This window comes from Salvelinus fontinalis, chromosome 40 (genome assembly GCF_029448725.1).
Source record: "Salvelinus fontinalis isolate EN_2023a chromosome 40, ASM2944872v1, whole genome shotgun sequence".
Taxonomy (NCBI): Eukaryota; Metazoa; Chordata; class Actinopteri; order Salmoniformes; family Salmonidae; genus Salvelinus; species Salvelinus fontinalis.
This window is the reverse complement of record NC_074704.1, coordinates 4,869,360-4,893,048: the sequence shown is the minus strand read 5'-3', so window position 1 is coordinate 4,893,048 and position 23,689 is coordinate 4,869,360. Positions and strand designations below refer to the sequence as shown.

At 41.4% G+C, this 23,689-nt stretch overlaps 2 protein-coding genes across 2 annotated transcripts; both read right to left on the bottom strand.

Annotated features, from left to right (window-relative positions):
• Positions 1-4: 4 nt before the first annotated feature.
• On the bottom strand, positions 5-9,636 carry LOC129839923 (zinc finger protein 239-like). Its single transcript, XM_055907647.1, has 2 exons — positions 8,981-9,636; positions 5-4,182 (listed from the first exon to the last, which is right to left on the bottom strand). The coding sequence occupies exons 1-2, from the start codon at positions 9,423-9,425 to the stop codon at positions 3,512-3,514; spliced, it is 1,116 nt and encodes a 371-aa protein (XP_055763622.1). The 5' UTR covers positions 9,426-9,636; the 3' UTR covers positions 5-3,511.
• A 2,954-nt stretch (positions 9,637-12,590) lies between these two features.
• LOC129839884 (zinc finger protein 883-like) lies at positions 12,591-23,430 on the bottom strand. Its single transcript, XM_055907590.1, has 3 exons — positions 22,429-23,430; positions 21,897-21,935; positions 12,591-14,653 (listed from the first exon to the last, which is right to left on the bottom strand). Exons 1-3 carry the CDS (start codon positions 22,829-22,831, stop codon positions 13,188-13,190), a joined length of 1,908 nt encoding a protein of 635 aa, XP_055763565.1. The 5' UTR covers positions 22,832-23,430; the 3' UTR covers positions 12,591-13,187.
• Positions 23,431-23,689: the final 259 nt, after the last annotated feature.

The window sequence follows — 23,689 nt, the reverse complement described above, 5'->3', positions numbered from 1 at the left end:
ATGAGTGTTCCCATCAATGTTATTCCACTATGTAGAAGCAGTATAGAGCTAGTTGTTTATTTTGATATTATCTGTTGACTGAATGAATCAGAATTTGCATTGAATACAGTTGTGTAGTAGATGTGAAGTTTATTTTAAATTCTCACTAATCGATCAACAAAATCATATCTTTCTATGTCTCAATATAATATTACACATTTGAAAGAAATGAAAAATAAATTAAACAATTCCTGTACCCACTCCAGTCAGCAGATGGCGATGTGCGTCTTTCAGGTGATGCTTCTAGCGTGACATAATCTACTGGACGAGACGCTTCTTCTTTAAAAAAAATTAATTTTGCGCTTCTTGGTCTTAATTTAAGGTTAGTTAGACATAGACAGGTTAACTGACATGAGGAAAACGATGTGCGTCCACGGAGCAGAAGTCAGTGTGCTGTTATGATTCTGGATGGCCAGACACTACCACTATATCCCCTGTTGTGATTCTGGAAGGCCAGACACTACCACTATATCCCCTGTTGTGATTCTGGAAGGCCAGACACTACCACTATATCCCCTGTTGTGATTCTGGATGGCCAGACACTACCACTATATCCCCTGCTGTGATTCTGGATGGCCAGACACTACCACTATATCCCCTGTTGTGATTCTGGAAGGCCAGACACTACCACTATATCCCCTGTTGTGATTCTGGATGGCCAGACACTACCACTATATCCCCTGCTGTGATTCTGGATGGCCAGACACTACCACTATATCCCCTGTTGTGATTCTGGAAGGCCAGACACTACCACTATATCCCCTGTTGTGATTCTGGATGGCCAGACACTACCACTATATCCCCTGCTGTGATTCTGGATGGCCAGACACTACCACTATATCCCCTGTTGTGATTCTGGAAGGCCAGACACCACCACTATATCCCCTAATGTGATTCTGAGGCTAGACACTACCACTATATCCCCTGTTGCGATTCTGGATGGCCAGACGCTACCACTATATCCCCTGTTGTGATTCTGGAAGGCCAGACACTACCACTATATCCCCTGTTTTGATTCTGGAAGTTCAGACACTACCACTATATCCCCTGTTGTGATTCTGGAAGTTCAGACACTACCACTATATCCCCTGTTGTGATTCTGGAAGGCCAGACACTACCACTATATCCCCTGTTGTGATTCTGAGGCCAGACACTACCACTATATCCCCTGTTGTGATTCTGGAAGGCCAGGCACTACCACTATATCCCCTGTTGTGATTCTGGAAGGCCAGACACTACCACTATATCCCCTGTTGTGATTCTGAGGCCAGACACTACCACTATATCCCCTGTTGTGATTCTGGAAGGCCAGACACTACCACTATATCCCCTGTTGTGATTCTGGATGGCCAGACACTACCACTATATCCCCTGTTGTGATTCTGAGGCCAGACACTACCACTATATCCCCTGTTGTGATTCTGAGGCCAGACACTACCACTATATCCCCTGTTGTGATTCTGAGGCCAGACACTACCACTATATCCCCTGTATATTGAACATCCACGGGGCAGAAGTCAGTGCTGCTGTGATTCTGGATGGCCAGACACTGCCACTATATCCCCTGTATATTGACAGCAAAAACGTCTTCCTCTTCTTTCACTGTGACAGTAACCTCGTCCTCCTCTTTCACTCTGAGGGAATAATACTGATGGGAACATTCATCAGGTAGTGAATGTTGTTCTGTGATACGGGGAATAATACTGATGGGAACATTCATCAGGTAGTGAATGTTGTTCTGTGATACGGGGAATAATACTGATGGGAACATTCATCAGATAGTGAATGTTGTTCTGTGATACGGGGAATAATACTGATGGGAACATTCATCAGGTAGTGAATGTTGTTCTGTGATACGGGGAATAATACTGATGGGAACATTCATCAGGTAGTGAATGTTGTTCTGTGATACGGGGAATAATACTGATGGGAACATTCATCAGGTAGTGAATGTTGTTCATTTCAACAACGTATCAACGTTATCAGAACAACATCATCACATTAACCTTCAGCTTGAAGACAAAGGGTTCTATTAGAATCCGCATCGCGGAAGTTCAGCTTTACAGCGTTAATGAAATTTAAAGGCAATGTTACCGCTTTCGTGGAGACCGCAATCAAGGTAAACCCTGTTTATGTCGGCTCAATCCAAAATGACCTTTACATTTCTATAGCGGGATCTATAATGCTTCAGCTATACAGACTGACTAGAGTCTTAGTACACAAATTAATTAAATGAAACCAAAAGACTATAAATTCATGAGGTTAGAGTCCAGAAATACACTGAGTCCATAGTTGCGAACATAAACAACCGTTTAAATTTAAAACAGGTTCGCTGGCACAATTTATTTTAGTTTATTTACTTGCAGTTGACAGAACGCTAAATTGTAGCTGGTACCATTGGATAACATGGCGCACGATAATCCTATGCTCACCAGAACGAATTCTTCATCAGCCTATCAAAGACTTTGGACTTTACGTCCACCAACCAATGGCATTTCTTAAAATAGGTCAACTTTGGCTACTAGAGGGATATTTTAAACCTACAAATTCATTGGTCCGTACCAAAATGTTGTGTACCAATATTGCATTTATGCTTCCTTGACTAGACTACTAGCTACTACTAACATTAGACAACATTGTCACGTATATACAGTATGACTAAATCCTATGTTGTTGTTTCTGGTTGACACACATCCATGTGCTTCGAGGGGGGAAAAAAATATGAGGTTGTTACAACATGTACAATTTAGTGTTCTGTCAACTGCAAGTAAATCAACTATTTTAATTGGCTGATACCCATTTTGTGCTGGAGAACCTGTTTACATTTAAAATGGTTGCTTAGGGACCCATTATTCATCCATTTAATAATTTATATTGTAAAATATCTAAATCATATAATGAACATCTAAGGGTTTATAGATGAATTCAATCAGTCCAAATCCATAATAAAATTTAAAAAAAAAAGAGAAATGTTTTAAATGTAATCCGATTTTTAGACATGTTCATGTCTCAAGAGAAAAAATAAATACAAATGGGCCTATTTTTCAGTAAGATCTCATATAAACAACATGATTTAATGTAGCATAAAACAACAATCACACATCAGTCAGAATGCAGTCTCGATACCATCTACTGCATCTTGCCTATGCCGTTCTGTACCACCACTTATTCATATATCTTTATGTACATATTCTTTATCCCTTTACACTTGTGTGTATAAGGTAGTAGTTGTAGAATTGTTAGGTTAGATTACTCGTTGGTTATTACTGCATTGTCAGAACTAGAAGCACAAGCATTTTGCTACACTCGCATTAACATCTGCTAACCATGTGTATGTGACAAATAACATTTGATTTGATTTGAGAACACAGCCTGTCTATTCTGTCATGTGAATTCAGGTCCTCTGTCTGAGAAAATGTCTTTCCACAATTAGGTTCCCTAACTAAATCTCTTTCCAAACTGTGAGCTTATCTTATCTTCCCCTGTGTGTTTTCTCATGCCTTTTCAGGCTCCCTAACTGGGTAAAACTCTTTCCACACTGGGAACAGTGGTAAGGCTTCTCTCCAGAGTGTATTCTCTTATGTTTGTTCAGGTTCCCTAAATTCGAAAAACTCTTTCCACACTGGGAGCATTGGTAAGGCTTTTCTCCTGTGTGTTTCCTCTCATGCTCCTTTAGGTTCCTTAACTTGGTAAAACCCTTTCTACAGATGGAGCAATGGTAAGGTATCTCTCCTGTGTGTGTCCTCTCATGCTCCTTCCGATTATCTGACAACCTAATGTTCTTTCCACAATGGGAACATGGGTAAGGCTTCTCTCCAGAGTGTATTCTCTTATGTTTGTTCAGGTTCCCTAACTGGGTAAAACTCTTTCCACACTGAGAGCAGTGGTAAGGCTTCTCTCCTGAGTGTATTCCTTTATGCCTTTTCAGGCTCACTAACTGGGTATAACTTTTCCCACACTGGGAGCATTGGAAGGGCTTTTCTCCTGTGTGTGTTCTCTCATGCTCTTTAAGCTTCCATAACCATTTAAAACTCGTATTACACTGGGAGCAGTGGTGTTGTCTCGCTGGTTTGGGCGTCTCTGGGTCTGATTCCCCTGAAGGACTCTTCTTCCGTCTGTCAGAGTGAGAGTCTGGTCTCTCTCCTGCCAAAGACAAACGTAGTATTTAGTTAAACAGAGAGACCTGAATGAGAGATAGCGATTAGAACAGGTGATAGGAGTCTATTGGAAGATAGTTTTACTGTTCTTTACACAGTGCATTTCGAAAGTATTCAGACCCCCTTCCCTTTCCCCACATTTTGTTACGTTACATTATTCTAAAATTGATTCAATTATTTTTTTCCTCTCATCAGCACACAATACCCCATAATGACAAAGTGAAAACAGGTTTTTAGACATTTTTCTGCAAATTTATAAAAATTAAAAAGATATTATTTACATAAGTATTCAGACCCTTTGACATGAGACTCGAAATTGAGCTCAGGTGCATCATGTTTCCATTGATCATCATTGAGATGTTTCTACAACTTGATTGGAGTCCACCTGTGGTCAATTCAATTGATTGGACATGATTTGGAAAGGCACACACCTGTCTATATAAGGTCCCACAGTTGACAGTGCATGTCAGAGCAAAAACCAAGCCATGAGGTCAAAGGATTGTGATCCTGGGAAAGGTACAAAAAATGTCTGCAGCATTGAAGCTCCCCAAGAACACAGTGGCATCCATCATTCTTAAATGGAAGAAGTTTGGAACCACCAAGACTTTTCCTAGAGCTGGTCGCCCGGCCAAACTGAGCAATCGGGGGGAGAAGGGCATTGGTCAGGGAAGTGACCAAGAACCCGATGGTCACTCTGACAGAGCTCCAGAGTTCCTCTGTGGAGATGGGAGAACCTTCCAGAAGTCTGAATACTTTCCGAATACAATGTACATAGGGTGTTGACTTTCTGTAGAACCTTCTACAGTGCTGAGAGAAAGTTAGTGAACCCTATTCCTGGAGAGCTACTGTCCTATTCTGCCCTACCAAGCAAAAAGGTAGTAACTACCTGTTCCTGGAGAGCTACTGTCCTATACTGCCCTACCAAGCAAAAAGGTAGTAACTACCTGTTCCTGGAGAGCTACTGTCCTATTCTGCCCTACCAAGCAAAAAGGTACTAACTACCTGTTCCTGGAGAGCTACTGTCCTATACTGCCCTACCAAGCAAAAAGGTAGTAACTACCTGTTCCTGGAGAGCTACTGTGCTATACTGCCCTACCAAGCAAAAAGGTAGTAACTACCTGTTCCTGGAGAGCTACTGTCCTATTCTGCCCTACCAAGCAAAAAGGTAGTAACTACCTGATCCTGGAGAGCTACTGTCCTATTCTGCCCTACCAAGCAAAAAGGCACTAACTGCTCATAGCGTGGAACTGAGAAAAATGGCTTTTATTTACCTTAGTTTCGTCCTCTAATCTAGAACACCTGATTGGTATAGGGCAGTAAAACGTGTTCGTCCTCTAATCTAGAACACCTGATTCTAATAATCAGCTGGTTGATAAGATCAACCAGGTTAGTTCAAAATGGGGGTCGGAGCGGAAAAACCCTACAGTTGGTTAGCGCTCCAGGAAAACAGGGTTGGAGACACCTGCTTTAGAGTTTTCTGTATTTCTGCATGAATTTGACCTAAAAATGTGATCAGATTCATCTACAGTTGAAGTCGGAAGTTTACATATACACCTTAGCCAAATACAGTGGGGCAAAAAAGTATTTAGTCAGCCACCAATTGTGCAAGTTCTCCCACTTTAAAAGATGAGAGAGGCCTGTAATTTTTATCATAGGTCCACTTCAACTATGACAGACAAAATGAGAAAAAAAAATCCAGAAAATCACATTGTAGGATTTGTTATGAATTTAGTTGCAAATTATGGTGGAAAATAAGTATTGTCTCTAGGAGACAGAATGCGTCTCCTTCCTGAATGAATGATGAATAATGATTAGTGAGAAGCTTCCAGAAGCTACAACAACACATGCTAATATAGTCTCCATTGGGTTACCATTACCAATGACATGGGAGAAGACTGTACATGTTTTGTAGAAGAAGACTGTAAATTATGGCATTATGAGGATTCAATGAGAAGTGTTCAGAAAACATTTTGTTTTATTGAGCCAAGTTCTCTTTAGATTGTGGATTGTTTTTTCTCAATGGGGAAGTTTTTTTTCTGGAGCTTTTCCACATAAGTTAAGTTTTGGGAGCCACGGGCTGTCTGCACGGGCGCTCTGTGTGGATGGACGGCTCTCCGTGAGGATGGACGGCTCTCCGTGTGGATGGACGGCTCTCCGTGTGGATGGACGGCTCTCCGTGTGGATGGACGGCTCTCCGTGTGGATGGACGGCTCTCCGTGTGGATGGATGGACGGCTCTCCGTGTGGATGGACGGCTCTCCGTGTGGATGGACGGCTCTCCGTGTGGATGGACGGCTCTCCGTGTGGATGGATGGACGGCTCTCCGTGTGGATGGATGGACGGCTCTCCGTGTGGATGGATGGACGGCTCTCCGTGTGGATGGACGGCTCTCCGTGTGGATGGACGGCTCTCCGTGTGGACGGACGGCTCTCCGTGTGGATGGACGGCTCTCCGTGTGGATGGACGGCTCTCCGTGTGGATGGACGGCTCTCCGTGTGGATGGACGGCTCTCCGTGTGGATGGACGGCTCTCCGTGTGGATGGACGGCTCTCCGTGTGGATGGACGGCTCTCCGTGTGGATGGATGGACGGCTCTCCGTGTGGATGGACGGCTCTCCGTGTGGATGGACGGCTCTCCGTGTGGATGGATGGACGGCTCTCCGTGTGGATGGACGGCTCTCCGTGTGGATGGACGGCTCTCCGTGTGGATGGACGGCTCTCCGTGTGGATGGACGGCTCTCCGTGTGGATGGACGGCTCTCCGTGTGGATGGACGGCTCATTGAGTCTGTGGGGGGGGGGGGGGGGGTTATTTTATTTCTTGATTTTTTTTAGTGTGATATCCAATTGGTAGTTACAATCGTCTCATCGCTGCAACTCCCCAACGGGCTTGAGAGAGGTGAAGGTCTAGACAAGTATTCTCCGAAACTTCTGCTTCTGAACACACTGTTCTCTTATCAACCTGGAAGCACCAACGTGATGACCGAAGTCAGCTTGCAGGCGGACCGCCACAAGGAGTTGCTGGAACGCGATGAGCCAAGGAAAACCCCCCTGGGAGTTCTGGAAGCATCAGGACCTTATCTTTCATATCAGCAAGAAAAATGTATCTTTTTTTTTATGTTAAAAAGATACCACCTTTATAGGGTTAGTGTTCCCACAGGGCCATGTTACAGTGTTTACAGAACCCCAATGGAAGACAAGAGGCGACCACCTGCCTAAGTCTAACTCAGGAGGTGTAGCGAAGACTAGTTTAGTAGGATGGAGGATCCAAAGCTGTATGGATCTGTAACTGCTACAGTGTAGTTTAGTAGGATGGAGGCTCCATAGCTGTATGGATCTGTAACTGCTACAGTGTAGTTTAGTAGGATGGAGGCTGAATGGATCTGTAACTGCTACAGTGTAGTTTAGTAGGATGGAGGCTGTATGGATCTGTAACTGCTACAGTGTAGTTTAGTAGGATGGAGGCTCCATAGCTGTATGGATCTGTAACTGCTACAGTGTAGTTTAGTAGGATGGAGGCTCCATAGCTGTATGGATCTGTAACTGCTACAGTGTAGTAGGATGGAGGCTCCATAGCTGTATGGATCTGTAACTGCTACAGTGTAGTTTAGTAGGATGGAGGCTCCATAGCTGTATGGATCTGTAACTGCTACAGTGTAGTAGGATGGAGGCTCCATAGCTGTATGGATCTGTAACTGCTACAGTGTAGTTTAGTAGGATGGAGGCTCTATATCTGTATGGATCTGTAACTGCTACAGTGTAGTTTAGTAGGATGGAGGCTCCATAGCTGTATGGATCTGTAACTGCTACAGTGTAGTTTAGTAGGATGGAGGCTCCATAGCTGTATGGATCTGCTACAGTGTAGTTTAGTAGGATGGAGGCTCCATAGCTGTATGGATCTGTAACTGCTACAGTGTAGTTTAGTAGGATGGAGGCTCCATAGCTGTATGGATCTGTTACTGCTACAGTGTAGTTTAGTAGGATGGAGGCTCCTATAGCTGTATGGATCTGTAACTGCTACAGTGTAGTTTAGTAGGATGGAGGCTCTATATCTGTATGGATCTGTAACTGCTACAGTGTAGTTTAGTAGGATGGAGGCTCTATATCTGTATGGATCTGTAACTGCTACAGTGTAGTTTAGTAGGATGGAGGCTCCATAGCTGTATGGATCTGTAACTGCTACAGTGTAGTTTAGTAGGATGGAGGCTCCATAGCTGTATGGATCTGTAACTGCTACAGTGTAGTTTAGTAGGATGGAGGCTCCATAGCTGTATGGATCTGTAACTGCTACAGTGTAGTAGGATGGAGGCTCCATAGCTGTATGGATCTGTAACTGCTACAGTGTAGTTTAGTAGGATGGAGGCTCCATAGCTGTATGGATCTGTAACTGCTACAGTTTAGTAGGATGGAGGCTCCATAGCTGTATGGATCTGTAACTGCTACAGTAAGTGTATCTTTTTAATTTGAAGGATTCTTTCACGCTGCTTCAAAAGCCGTATCGCCAGCAATGATTGACAATGATTGACCACAGCCTGATCTCATAGACTAGACGTAACATAGTACATGCAAACTAATGGCTGAAATCTGTAGGGAGAATGCAGAATGCTGCCTAGAGTTCTCGAGAGCTAGCTGATGACATATCTTCCCAGAGGAATAAGAGGACGTCTTTATCAATTCCTACAGTACAGAAAAACATATCCAAGTGTAGAATGCCCTTTTAAAAATCACACATTAGTTCAACATCAGCAGAGTTTGTGCCCCTGTAAATAATTATAAGATAGTACTCACTGTATTTACTGGTGTTATTCAGATCTCCAGTCTTGTGTTCTCCTTCATCCTCCTCCAATGTGACAGTTATCCCCTTCACGCCAAAAACGTCTTCCTCTTCTTTCACTGTGACAGTAACCTCGTCCTCTTTCTCCTCTTCTTTCACTCTAACAGCCTCCTCTTTCACTCTGAACGTGTCTGCCTCCTCTTTCACTCTGAAAGATTCTTCTTCTTTCACTGTAACAGCCACATATTTCACTCTGAACGTGTCTTCCCTTTCTTTCACTGAAACAGCCTCCTCTTTCAATTTGAACGCGTCTTCCTCATCTTTCACCGTAACAGCCTTGCCCTTAACTTCTTTTTTAACGGTAACAGCCTCCTCTTCCTTCTCATCTTTCACGGGAGGTCCTTTCTCCGTCCACCAAACGTCTTCTTTAGCAGGAAGAGAGTAGCTTAGTAAACTCATGGTCGGGGATGTTAGCTAAACTAGCCAGCTGACTGACAACAACGTCAATATGAAATTAAATGGGGTAGCTAGTTGTTTCCACATAAGTATGTTTAAATCATAGTGGCAAATAAACCAGGAAATTGTCTAAAGAACTTGAATGTTCCGACTTTGTTGGCTAGCGAGCTACCGAGGTGGCTGCAGTTGTTGAAGAAGCGTTCCGTCCACTAGATTATACGTCACACTAGAAACATCGCCCGAAAGACACATATCGCCATCTGCTGACTGGAGGGAGTAAACGAAGTTGGGGGAATGTTTAATTTTTGTCTATTAAGTAAAATTATAGATATATATTAACAACACTTTTACAAATAAAAGCATTTGTTGATTGATTAGTTCAGATTTTTAAAGAGTGATAATTCAAAACAAACTTTACATCTGTTGCTAAGTGATAGATTAACATAGAGCTCCTTGGTGGGTTTAGAGTGTAAATGAGAATGCATGAGCACAAAAGAACCCCGTCCGTACCTGCTGTAAATTGATGCTGGATATTTGATGTTAGGGGGCTATTTTGCTTCCATTGATCCTGGGGCCCTTTGATTTCCTCACTGTTATTCTACAATATAGAAAATAGTAAATAAATAAAAACCCTTGAATGAGTAGGTATTCTTTTGACAGGTATATATGTACGTTACTCATTGGTAGCATTATCAGATTGCACAGCATAGATTTTCACTGCTACGCACAGACGATACACAACTTTACATTTCTGTGTCACCAGAGGATTTTAGCTCCACAGATAAATTATTAGACTGTAATAGGGATTTAAATACTTGGATACTTGGAAATACAACACAGCATTATCTCTACACAATGGTAGAGATGAACAGAACTGGGCTTGGGTCATTGATAAGTCCTTGTCTCAGTGCAGCCTTAAAATGCTGTGAAAGGATCAGGCTGTTGATTGTGGCCTGTGGAATATTGTCCCACTGCTTTTCAATGGCTGTGCGAAGTTGATGGATATTGGCGGGAACTGGAACACGCTGTCGTACATGTCGATCCAGAACATCCCAAACATGCTCAATGGGTGACATGTCTGGTGAGTCTGCAGGCCATGGAAAAACCGGGACATGTTCAGCTTCCAGGAATTGTGTACAGATCCTTGCGACATGGGGCTGTGCGATATCATGCTGAAACATGAGGTGATAGAGGCGGACGTATGTCACAACAATAGGATCTATGTCACAACAATAGGATCTATGTCACAACAATAGGATGTATGTCACAACAATAGGACGTATGTCACAACAATAGGACGTATGTCACAACAATAGGATGTATGTCACAACAATAGAACTCAGGTTCTCGTCACGGTGTTCAAATTGCCATCAATAAAATGCAATTGTCTTCGTAGCTTATGCCTGCCCATACCATAACCCCAAACGACACCATTGGACGTACTGCCAAATTCTCTAAAACTACGTTGGAGGCGGCTTATGGTAGAGAAATTAACATTCAATTCTCTGACAACAGCTCTGGTGGATATCCCATGCCAATTGCACACTCCCTCAAAATATGAGACATCTATGGCATTGTGTTGTGTGGCAAAACTGCACATTTCAGAGTGGCCTTATATTGTCCCCAGCACAAGGTACACCTGTGTAATGATAATGCTGTTTAATCAGATTCTTGATATACCACAACTGTTAGGTGGATTTGATTACCATTGCAAATGAGAAATGCTCACAAACAGGGATGTAAACAAATTTGAGCCCAACATTTTAGAGAAATAAGCTTTTTTCTACATATGGAACATTTCTGGGTCTTTTATATTTTGTTCAGTATAATATGACTAAATGTGTTTCTTTCTGTGTTTCAGGGGCAGTCAAGAAATAGAACAGCAAGGCCACAGAACATGACATAAGCAGAACTGTGGGAGACCACCTCAAGCCCCCGGTAGAGCCGGGGGTGGTGTTTACCACTCCACCAGCAGAACTGTGGGAGACCACCTCGAGCCCCCGGTAGAGCCGGGGGTGGTGTTTACCACTCCACCAGCAGAGCTGTGGGAGACCACCTCAAGCCCCCGGTAGAGCCGGGGGTGGTGTTTACCACTCCACCAGCAGAGCTGTGGGAGACCACCTAGAGCCCCTGGTAGAGCCGGGGGTGGTGTTTACCACTCCACCAGCAGAGCTGTGGGAGACCACCTCAAGCCCCCTGGTAGAGCCGGGGGTGGTGTTTACCACTCCACCAGCAGAGCTGTGGGAGACCACCTCAAGCCCCTGGTAGAGCCGGGGGTGGTGTTTACCACTCCACCACACCTTCAGCAGGCTGGAAAAGTGGGATTGATCTGTTTGATCCATTTGTTTGTTTCAGTTTTCAATAGTTGAATCCTTTGACGTATTATTGATTTTTCATTTTCAACAAAAATTGATACTAAACTTACATCTCATGCACAATTTTAACAGTGACTGCATTTAATCTGTTATTCACACTAAAGATGGACCAAAACAGTGACTGCATTTATACTGTTATTCACACTAAAGATGGACCAAGATGTTTTGTTGCCTTTGCACATATTTATTCATTGGTTTTGCAAGAGGTCTGTTGATTGGTCGGTCATTGGGTTCATTTGTTTTTGCAATATGTTCAAATCAAATCAAGCTTTATTTATACAGCACATTTCAGACATAGATGCAACACAATGCGCTTCACAAGGAAGACTAATAAACACTATGAAAATTAAAACTTTCATATTTACTACACAACAAACATAAGAGGATAAAATACTAAAGAATAACAAACTGAAAGACTAGTGAGCATTCTAAGGAAATTACATTGATTAAAATAGTAAGAATAGAATGTAATATCCAACCAGAAATATAAGCTTGTTTTACTACATTGTTAGTAAACAACATAATTGTACCCAAAAAAATTCAGTTTGTGGCAAAAATATTTATTTACTAAATTTTACATGAATTGTAAATATGCTGAAATATCAAAACAGAATGTACACCCCTTCGCTTCGCAATAATTAACTTAATGGTGAGGCATGGAATAATAAAACATGTATCTTTTGTCAGGCTGAATGTTTGAAATATGAGTCGGTGATTTGAGTCATGCTTCTTCAGTAGTTGAATAAAGACAATTAGCACTTGGATGTTGTCAAGAAATACTGGAGTGATGTCAGATTGTTAATAAAATTGATTATAGACCAATTTATTATACTGCTTTCATGTGTGTATATACACAAACATCTGCAACAATTATCATATTACATGTATTTTTTTAAACAAGCAGCTTTTTCAACTTGTAGAAAACAGCTAGCTACATTTTGAAGTGCTGCATTTTGATTAAAGTGGGTCACCAACACAGTAAGTGTAACACAGCTCTTTTTTTGTTAGTCACTTTTTGTTAAATAATACTCTTTCAATTCAGAGCCTGGATTTTCCCCTGAGGCTAATATCCATATCATACTGCAATCAATTGAACAGGGCAAAAGATAAGGTAGAACATCATTAAAATACTCATTCTACAATGTTAAAACATTCTACATTGTGACATCATTAAAATACTCCTTCTACAATGTTAAAACATTCTACATTGTGACATCATTAAAATACTCCCTACTACAATGTTAAAACATTCTACATTGTGACATCATTAAAATACTCCTACTACAATGTTAAAACATTCTACATTGTGACATCATTAAAATACTCCTTCTACAATGTTAAAACATTCTACATTGTGACATCATTTCATTGATATCATGAAACAACTTCTTCATGTATGCATTTTCTGATGTTTGATCAGACACCTTTTATCAGAGTATCTCTTGTCACATTGATCACAGCTATGAGGTTTCTCTCCTGTGTGTGTTCTCTGGTGTTTTTTCAGGCTGCCATATGCAACAAAACTCTTCCCACATTGATCACAGCTATAAGGCTTCTCTCCTGTGTGTGTTCTCTGGTGTGTTTTCAGGCTGCCATATGTAACAAAACTCTTCCCACATTGATCACAGCTATAAGGCTTCTCTCCTGTGTGTGTTCTCTGGTGTGTTTTCAGGCTGCTAGATGTAACAAAACTTTTCCCACATTGATCACAGCTATAAGGCTTCTCTCCTGTGTGTGTTCTCTGGTGTGCTTTTAACTGTCTTGATGAAACAAAACTCTTTCCACAGTCAGAGCAGTGGTAAGGTTTTTCTCCTGTATGGATTCTCTGATGTGTTTTAAGATCTGCTAAAAAGATGAATCTTTTCCCACAGTCAGAGCAGCAATGAGGTTTCTCTCCAGTGTGTATTCTCAGGTGTGTTATCAGGTTGCCTGAGCGAGAAAAATTCTTCCCACATTGATTACAGCTATAAGGCTTCTCTCCTGTGTGTGTTCTCTTGTGTGATATTAAATGTCCTGAGACAACAAAACTCTTTCCACAGTCAGAGCAGTGGTAAGGTCTCTCCCCTGTGTGTGTTCTCTGGTGTATAGTCAGCTTGCTAGATGTATTAAAACTCTTCCCACAGTGATCACAGCTATAAGGCTTCTCTCCTGTGTGTATTCTCTGGTGTATGGTCAGATGGCCAGATGTTGTAAAATTCTTCCCACACTGATAACAGCTGTAAGATTTCTCTCTAGTTTGTATTCTCTGGTGCACTTTCAGTGAATCTGATGTTGAGTAACTCTTTCCACAGTCAAAGCAGTGATGAGGTTTCTCTCCTGTGTGTATTCTCTGGTGTGAAGTCAGATGGCTAGACGAAGAAAAACTCTTCCCACATTGATCACAGCTATAGGGTTTCTCTGCGGTGTGTGTTCTCTGGTGTGCTTTCAGATTACTTGTACGAGAAAAACTCTTCCCACATTGATCACAACTATAGGGTTTCTCTGCGGTGTGTGTTCTCTGGTGTGCTTTCAGATTACTTGTACGAGAAAAACTCTTCCCACATTGATCACAGCTATAGGGTTTCTCTGCGGTGTGTATTCTCAAATGTTTTTTAAGGCCTGCTGAAGAGGTGAATCTCTTCCCACAGTCAGAGCAGCAGTGAGAATTCTCTCCTGTGTGAATTCTCAGGTGAAGTTGTAGTGAATCTGATCTTGAGTAACTCTTCCCACAGTCAGAGCAGCGGTGAGATTTCTTCCCTGTGAGACCCTGCCGGTGTTTTTTGAGACGTTCTGATCTGGAGAGACTCTTCCCTGCCTCAGCAGCTTCATGATGTTGTTGAGGCTCCCCAGAGGATCCACGATAGTCCCGTCTCTCTCCTGTGTGAACAACAAAGTCAGACAGATGGTTAAAGACCCACAACAGCAGAAATCCACTGTTTATTTTAGCTGAAAGGTGATGCCCATGATGCTGTACAACAATTTACATCTGTAATGAATGTTTAAATACTTTTACAAACTTATTTGACAATTGTCTTAACCTGTCTGACTCTGGGGTTCCGCTAGCGGAACTCCTCCCACATTCCACTGAAAAGCCAGAGCGCGAAATTCAAAAAATAATTTTTTGAAATATTTAACTTTCACACATTAACAAGTCCAATACAGCAAATGAAAGATACACATCTTGTGAATCCAGCCAACATGTCCGATTTTTAAAATGTTTTACAGCGAAAACACCACGTATATTTATGTTAGCTCACCACCAAATACAAAAAAAAGACAGACATTTTTCACAGCACAGGTAGCATGCACAAAAGCAACATAACTAACCAAGACCCAACCAAACTAACCTAGAAACAACTTCATCAGATGACAGTCCTATAACATGTTACACAATAAATCAATGTTTTGTTCGAAAAATGTGCATATTTGAGGTATAAATCAGTTTTACATTGCAGCTACCATCACAGCTACCGTCATAAATAGCACCGAAGCAGCCAGAGTAATTATAGAGACCAACGTGAATTACCTAAATACTCATCATAAAACATTTCTGAAAAATCGATGGTGTACAGCAAATTAAAGACAAACATCTTGTGAATCCAGCCAATATTTCCAATGTTTTAAGTGTTTTACAGCTAAAACACAATATAGCATTATATTAGCTTACTACAATAGCCTACCACACTACCGCATTCATTCATCAAGGCACGTTAGCGATAGCAATAGGCACGTTAGCGTTAGCGAATAAACCAGCAAAAGATATCAAATTTCACTAACCTTCATAAACCTTCCTCAGATGACAGTCCTATAACATCAGGTTATACATACACTTATGTTTTGTTCGAAAATGTGCATATTTAGAGCTGAAATCAGTGGTTATACAATGTGCTAACGTAGCATCTTTTTCCCAGAATGTGCGGATATTTCTATTAGACTCTCACCTATTCTGACCAAATAGCTATTCATAAACATTACAAAAAAATACATGTTGTATAGGAAACGATAGATCCATTAGTTCTTAATGCAATCGCAGTGTTAGAATTCTAAAAATATCTTCATTACGACATAAGACTTAGTTATGGTAAGGGAATGCCCAAAACCTGAGCGCAAAGCTACTAGTACACAGTTCGACAGATATATGAAATAGCATCCCAAAATGGTTCCTACCTTTGCTGATCTTCCATCAGAATGTTGTACAAGGGGTCCTTTGTCCAGAACCGTCTTTGTTTGGATTCAGAACGACCTCTTTCCCTCTTGAATTAGCAAGCACACTGGCCAAGTGGTGCTAAGCTCTCCTTCGTGAACAAAGTCAAACAACGCAACACGCCTAACGTCCCGAATAAATTTCAATAATCTAATAAAACTATATTGAAAAAACATACTTTACGATGATATTGTGACATGTATCAAATAAAATCAAAGCCGGAGATAGTATTCGCCTATAACGACAGTTTTTCAGAAGGCAATAACAGGTCCCTCCACGCGCCTTGCAGAAAACAGAAAATGGCGGACACGTCGTTCCAAGAGGATTCATTCCATCTCAGACCGAGATAATCAACTCATTTCTTCTCTCACTTCCTCTTGACATCTAGGGGAAGGTGTATGACGTGCACGTATAGTCATACGTATCATGCCCATTTATAGGCAGGTCCTTGAACAGAACATCGATTTCAGACTTTCCACTTCCTGGTCAGAAAGTGTGCTGCTAAATGAGTTCTGTTTTACCCACAGACAAAATTCAAACGGTTCTAGAAACTAGAGAGTGTTTTCTATCCAATAGTAATAATAATATGCATATTGTACGAGCAAGAATTGAGTACGAGGCCGTTTAAATTGGGCACGATTTTCCCCCAAAGTGAAAACAGCGCCCTCTGTCCTCATCAGGTTAACATGACAGTCAGTGATCAACAACAGTCATATTTAGTCTTATTTTTTTCACATTAGTAGTATAGTGTATGATTCTAGGTTAGAAATAAGTTATTAAAGTTCCTGAAACCCTAGGCATTGTGCCAGATGAGTTATTAGAGTTCCTGAAACCCTAAGCATTGTGCCAGATGAATTTCGGTTTCCAATATACGGCCCTTTCTGTGTTTGCAAACAACAAGAGGGAGATGCACATGCAATTTGGTTGCAGAAACTCCTCCATGCTAATGCAGAAACCACTAGTTATACCAATACCATATACCTACTGTAGGACCCATAACAACAACATAGACTTACTGTAGGACCCATAACTTCACCTAACAACAACACAGACCCACTGTAGGACCCATAACTTCACCTAACAACAACATAGACCTACTGTAGAACCCATAACTTCACCTAACAACATAGACCTACTGTAGGACCCATAACTTCACCTAACAACATAGACCTACTGTAGGACCCATAACTTCACCTAACAACAACATAGACCTACTGTAGGACCCATAACTTCACCTAACAACAACATAGACCTACTGTAGAACCCATAACTTCACCTAACAACAACATAGACCTACTGTAGAACCCATAACTTCACCTAACAACAACATAGACCTACTGTAGGACCCAAAACTTCACCTAACAACAACATAGACCTACTGTAGGACCCATAACAATAACATAGACCTACTGTAGAACCCATAACTTCACCTAACAACAACACAGACCTACTGTAGGACCCATAACAACAACATAGACCTACTGTAGAACCCATAACAGTAACATAGACCTACTGTAGAACCCATAACTTCACCTGTTTGTCCCGAAAATCTGTCTTCTCACGTAGACGTCTGTAGCGTCCTAACAGTTCTGATATGGTCTAAAACTTTTGACCGGTAGTGTGTGATATATATATATATATATACGGTAGTGTGTGATATATATATATATATATATATATATACGGTAGTGTGTGATATATATATATGGTAGTGTGTGATATATATATATATACGGTAGTGTGTGATATATATATATATATATAGAAATTTAGAACCAGGAACAGATATAGCCCTTGGTTCTCTCCTGACCTGACTGCCCTTAACCAACAGAAAAACATCCTATGGCGTTCTGCATTAGCATCGAACAGCCCCCGTGATATGCAACTTTTCAGGGAAGCCAGAAACCAATATACACAGGCAGTTAGAACAGCCAAGGCTAGCTTTTTCAAGCAGAAATTTGCTTCCTGCAACACAAATTCAAAAAAGTTCTGGGACACCGTAAAGTCCATGGAGAATAAGAACACCTCCTCCCAGCTTCCAACCGCTCTGAAGATAGGAAACACTGTCACCACCGACAAATCCACTATAATTGAGAATTTCAATAAGCATTTTTCTACGGCTGGCCATGCTTTCCACCTGGCTACCCCTACCCCGGACAACAGCACTGCCCTCCCCTCTGCTACTCGCCCAAGCCTTCCCCATTTCTCTTTCTCCCAAATACAGTCAGCTGATGTTCTAAATGAGCTGCAAAATCTGGACCCTTACAAATCAGCCGGGCTAGATAATCTGGACCCTTTCTTTCTAAAACTATCTGCTGAAATTGTTGCCACCCCTATTACTAGCCTCTTCAACCTCTCTTTCGTGTCGTCTGAGATCCCCAAAGATTGGAAAGCAGCTGCGGTTATCCCCCTCTTCAAAAAGCATGTAGAGGTCTGTAATTTTTATCATCGGTACACTTCAACTGTGAGAGACGGAATCTAAAACAAAAATCCAGAAAATCACATTGTATGATTTTTAAGTAATTCATTTGCATTTTATTGCATGACATAAGTATTTGATACATCCGAAAAGCAGAACTTTTAATATTTGGTACAGAAACCTTTGTTTGCAATTACAGAGATCATACGTTTCCTGTAGTTCTTGACCAGGTTTGCACACACTGCAGCAGGGATTTTGGCCCACTCCTCCCTACAGACCTTCTCCAGATCCTTCAGGTTTCTGGGCTGTCACTGGGCAATACGGACTTTCAGCTCCCTCCAAAGATTCTCTATTGGGTTCAGGTCTGGAGACTGGCTAGGCCACTCCAGGACCTTGAGATGCTTCTTACGGAGCCACTCCTTAGTTGCCCTGGCTGTGTGTTTCGGGTCGTTGTCATGCTGGAAGACCCAGCCACGACCCATCTTCAATGCTCTTACTGAGGGAAGGAGGTTGTTGGCCAAGATCTCGCGATACATGGCCCCATCCATCCTCCCCTCAATACGGTGCAGTCGTCCTGTCCCCTTTGCAGAAAAGCATCCCCAAAGAATGATGTTTCTACCTCCATGCTTCACGGTTGGGATGGTGTTCTTGGGGTTGTACTCATCCTTCTTCTTCCTCCAAACACGGCGAGTGGAGTTTAGACCAAAAAGCTCTATTTTTGTCTCATCAGACCACATGACCTTCTCCCATTCCTCCTCTGGATCATCCAGATGGTCATTGGCAAACTTCAGACGGGCCTGGTCATGCGCTGGCTTGAGCAGGGGGACCTTGCGTGCGCTGCAGGATTTTAATCCATGACGGCGTAGTGTGTTACTAATGGTTTTCTTTGAGACTGTGGTCCCAGCTCTCTTCAGGTCATTGACCAGGTCCTGCCGTGTAGTTCTGGGCTGATCCCTCACCTTCCTCATGATCATTTATGCCCCACGTGGTGAGATCTTCCATGGAGCCCCAGACCGAGGGTGATTGACCGTCATCTTGAACTTCTTCCATTTTCTAATAATTGCGCCAACAGTTGTTGCCTTCTCACCAAGCTGCTTGCCTATTGTCCTGTAGCCCATCCCAGCCTTGTGCAGGTCTACAATTTTATCCCTGATGTCCTTACACAGCTCTCTGGTCTTGGCCATTGTGGAGAGGTTGGAGTCTGTTTGATTGAGTGTGTGGACAGGTGTCTTTTATACAGGTAACGAGTTCAAACAGGTGCAGTTAATACAGGTAATGAGTGGAGAACAGGAGGGCTTCTAAAAGAAAAACTAACAGGTCTGTGAGAGCCGGAATTCTTACTGGTTGGTAGGTGATCAAATACTTATGTCATGCAATAAAATGCTAATTAATAACTTAAAAATTATACAATGTGATTTTCTGGATTTTTGTTTTAGATTCTGTCTCTCACAGTTGAAGTGTACCTATGATAAAAATTACAGACCTCTACATGCTTTGTAAGTAGGAAAACCTGCAAAATCGGCAGTGTATCAAATACTTGTTCTCCCCACTGTATATATATGGTAGTGTGTGATATATATATATATACGGTAGTGTGTGATATATATATATATATATACGGTAGTGTGTGATATATATATACACTGCTCAAAAAAATAAAGGGAACACTTAAACAACACAATGTAACTCCAAGTCAATCACACTTCTGTGAAATCAAACTGTCCACTTAGGAAGCAACACTGATTGACAATAAATTGCACATGCTGTTGTGCAAATGGAATAGACAAAAGGTGGAAATTATAGGCAATTAGCAAGACACCCCCAAAAAAAGGAGTGATTCTGCAGGTGGTGACCACAGACCACTTCTCAGTTCCTATGCTTCCTGGCTGATGTTTTGGTCACTTTTGAATGCTGGCGGTGCTCTCACTCTAGTGGTAGCATGAGACGGAGTCTACAACCCACACAAGTGGCTCAGGTAGTGCAGTTCATCCAGGATGGCAAATCAATGCGAGCTGTGGTAAAAAGGTTTGCTGTGTCTGTCAGCGTAGTGTCCAGAGCATGGAGGCGCTACCAGGAGACAGGCCAGTACATCAGGAGACGTGGAGGAGGCCGTAGGAGGGCAACAACCCAGCAGCAGGACCGCTACCTCCGCCTTTGTGCAAGGAGGTGCACTGCCAGCGCCCTGCAAAATGACCTCCAGCAGGCCACAAATGTGCAGGAACTGAGAAGTGGTCTGTGGTCACCACCTGCAGAATCACTCCTTTATTGAGGGTGTCTTGCTAATTGCCTATAATTTCCACCTTTTGTTTATTCCATTTGCACAACAGCATGTGAAATTTATTGTCAATCAGTGTTGCTTCCTAAGTGGACAGTTTGATTTCATTGAAGTGTGATTGACTTGGAGTTACATTGTGTTGTTTAAGTGTTCCCTTTATTTTTTTGAGCAGTGTATATATACGGTAGTGTGTGATATATATATATATATATACGGTAGTGTGTGATATATATATATATATATATATATATATACGGTAGTGTGTGATATATATATATATACATCCAGTGGCGAGAAAAAGTGTGTTTTGTATTCCTTTGGAATTACCAGGATTTCTGCTTAAATTGGTCAAACAATTGATCTGATCTTCATCTAAGTCACAATAATAGACAAACACAGTCTGCTTAAACTAATAACAAACAAACAATTATAAGTGTCCATGTCTTTATTGAACAGAAAGTGTAAACATTCACAGTGCAGGGTGGGAAAAGTATGTGAACTCTTGGATTTAATAACTGGTTGAGCCTCCTTTGGCAGCAATAACCTCAACCAAACATTTTCTGTAGTTGTGGATCAGACCTGCACAACGGTCAGGAGGAATTTTGGACCGTTCCTCTTTACAAAACTGTTTAAATTCAGGAATATTCTTGGAATATATAGAACGAACCACTGCGTAAGGTAAACTACCGTGCGTCCTGTTTACTTTAACCAGAGAATGAACTCTGTTGCACACAGCTCCAGCATGATGGCTGTTTGTCCTACAAACGGCGTTCACATACTGCTGGAAAGCCCAGCTCATTGGCTATCTAGCTAGGTTTCAAAACGATAGGTGGTCATTGGACCAGGACACTGTCAATCAAGTGAACACAGCTCGTATCATTGGTGCGTAATGATGGCTGACCTTCATGGTATAATTGACGTGTTGCGTAGCCAATACATAATGTAGAATGATGAAACAAGTTTGGTTGCCTTCTAGAGTGTCTGGGTATTGCACAGAAACCAAACTTGACCGGGTTAAACTACGTTTTGCCGATTAGATTTCATATATTGTTTTATTGCAAGTTGAAAGAGTCTGGAATTCATGCAAAACACTGTATACAAAAACGGATCGTGTTAGGATATAAAAACGGATTTTATCAAACAATTTGATCTACATTTTATCTCTGAGATCCTCAGGATGACAAATCAGAGCAAGATTACAGAATAGAAGTACATTATTTACCTTCAGAGCAGCAACTGTCCAGATTTCGGGACACTGATCCTGTAGAAGTAAAAAAAAAAAAAAAGCCACAATCAACCAACCAACCAACCAACCAACCAATCTGCAGTTCAAACCATAACAAAGATGTCATTCCGCTACTGTTTTGGTAATAAGATGATGGATGGAGAAATGTAACTACTCTCAAATTCCATCCACGATATCAACATTCTAGTTTAAACCACGTTTTGAGGCTATACAGTGTTGGTTTACATATACCACAAACCCTTGACATGCCTTATTGCTATTATAAACTGGTTACCAACGTCATTAGAACAGTAAAAATAAAATGTTTTGTCATACCCGTGGTATACGGTCTGATATACCATGGCTGTCAGCCAATCAGCATTCAGGGCTGGAACCACACAGTTTAAAATCTTCAAGAATCAATGGCTATTTATAAATCATTTAAAAGCAACTTCAGATTTCCCTTTAACACCAAACATCAGTTCAACAACTGCAGAGTATATGCTTCTGTTTTTAAGACAGTACTTACTAGTGTTAATCAGGGTCCGGTTTCCCAAAAGCATCTCACAGCTAACTTCATCGTTAGAACCATTGGATGCCTTAAGATAACTTTGGGAAACGGGGCCCAGATATCCAGTTTCCCCCTCTTCTTCCTCCTCCTCCTCCTTTTTCAACGTAACAGTCATCTCCCCTTCCTCCTCTTTCACTCCAAAAACTGTATCCTCCTCTTTCTCTTCCTCCTCTTCTTTCACTCTGAACGCGTCTTCCTCTTCTTTCACTGTAACGTCTTTCTCTTCTTCTTTCACGGTAACAGCCTCACCCTCTACTTGTATTGTAACAGCCTCCTCTTCCTCTTCCTCTTTCACGAGAACCTCTTTCTCCGTCCAGCAGAACTCTTCTTTATCAGGAGGAGAGTAGCTTAGTGAACTCATGGTCGGAGATGTTAGCTAGCTAGGCTAATCCTAACTTAATCAGCCCTCTAGCTGACTAATAACAGCGTAAATATGAAATTAAATCGGATAACTAACTAGACGACAGACGTGGGTTTAAAACACAGTGGCTAATATACACTAAAGCGTCTAAAGAGCTTTATTGGTTCGTCTATTGTGTCCAGCAAGCTACAGAGGTGTCTGGCTGACTATTGTTGCTGATGAAAGAAGCGTTCCGTCCACTAGTTTATACGTCACACTAGCAGCATTACCTTAAAGCCCCACATTGCTTTTTGCTGACTGGAGTGGGTAAACGCAGTTGAGTAAAATGCATATTTTATTTTCTGACAACACGTTGAAGGTTAGGAAGATTGAGTTTTTACAAACAGTTATGCTTATCCGTTATTACATATTTATTCACTTATTTCCGGATATCTCCCAAACTACCTACAATGCAATATGTTCGAACTTCATATGGATCTACTCTGTACTACGAGTTCCTGTGAAACTCAGGTTTTCATCGGCAGCTTTTCCTGTTACGGACCTTAATTTTATTATTATTATTATTATTTTTATTTTTTTTATTTTTTTATAAGCATAATTTTATATATGTATATTATATATATTATATATGAAATAATAGGGACATGTTGTATGAAAATACTTCTTTGTTTTTAGAATATTGGTTCCTAAATAATATCCTATTGGTGAGACAACTGGTGAATGCAGAGGGTCTTTTACTCAGTTATAAGGAAGTCTGATCACTTCACAAGGTCCCTGTAACACCTAAACAGGTTACAATCGTTTTAGATGCCATTCCCTCAGGTGTTGCTTTATTATTCAGGAACGTGTCAAGACCCT

Coding starts and splice junctions, on each gene's coding strand:
- LOC129839884 (XM_055907590.1), bottom strand. CDS start 22,831: ATGAGTTCACTAAGCTACTCTCCTCCTGATAAAGAAGAGTTCTGCTGG. Junction 21,936..22,428: donor CCGGACCCTGATTAACACTA/GTAAGTACTGTC, acceptor TTACTTCTACAG/GATCAGTGTCCCGAAATCTG. Junction 14,654..21,896: donor GGACAGTTGCTGCTCTGAAG/GTAAATAATGTA, acceptor TTGTTCACACAG/GAGAGAGACGGGACTATCGT.
- LOC129839923 (XM_055907647.1), bottom strand. CDS start 9,425: ATGAGTTTACTAAGCTACTCTCTTCCTGCTAAAGAAGACGTTTGGTGG. Junction 4,183..8,980: donor GAATAACACCAGTAAATACA/GTGAGTACTATC, acceptor TGTCTTTGGCAG/GAGAGAGACCAGACTCTCAC.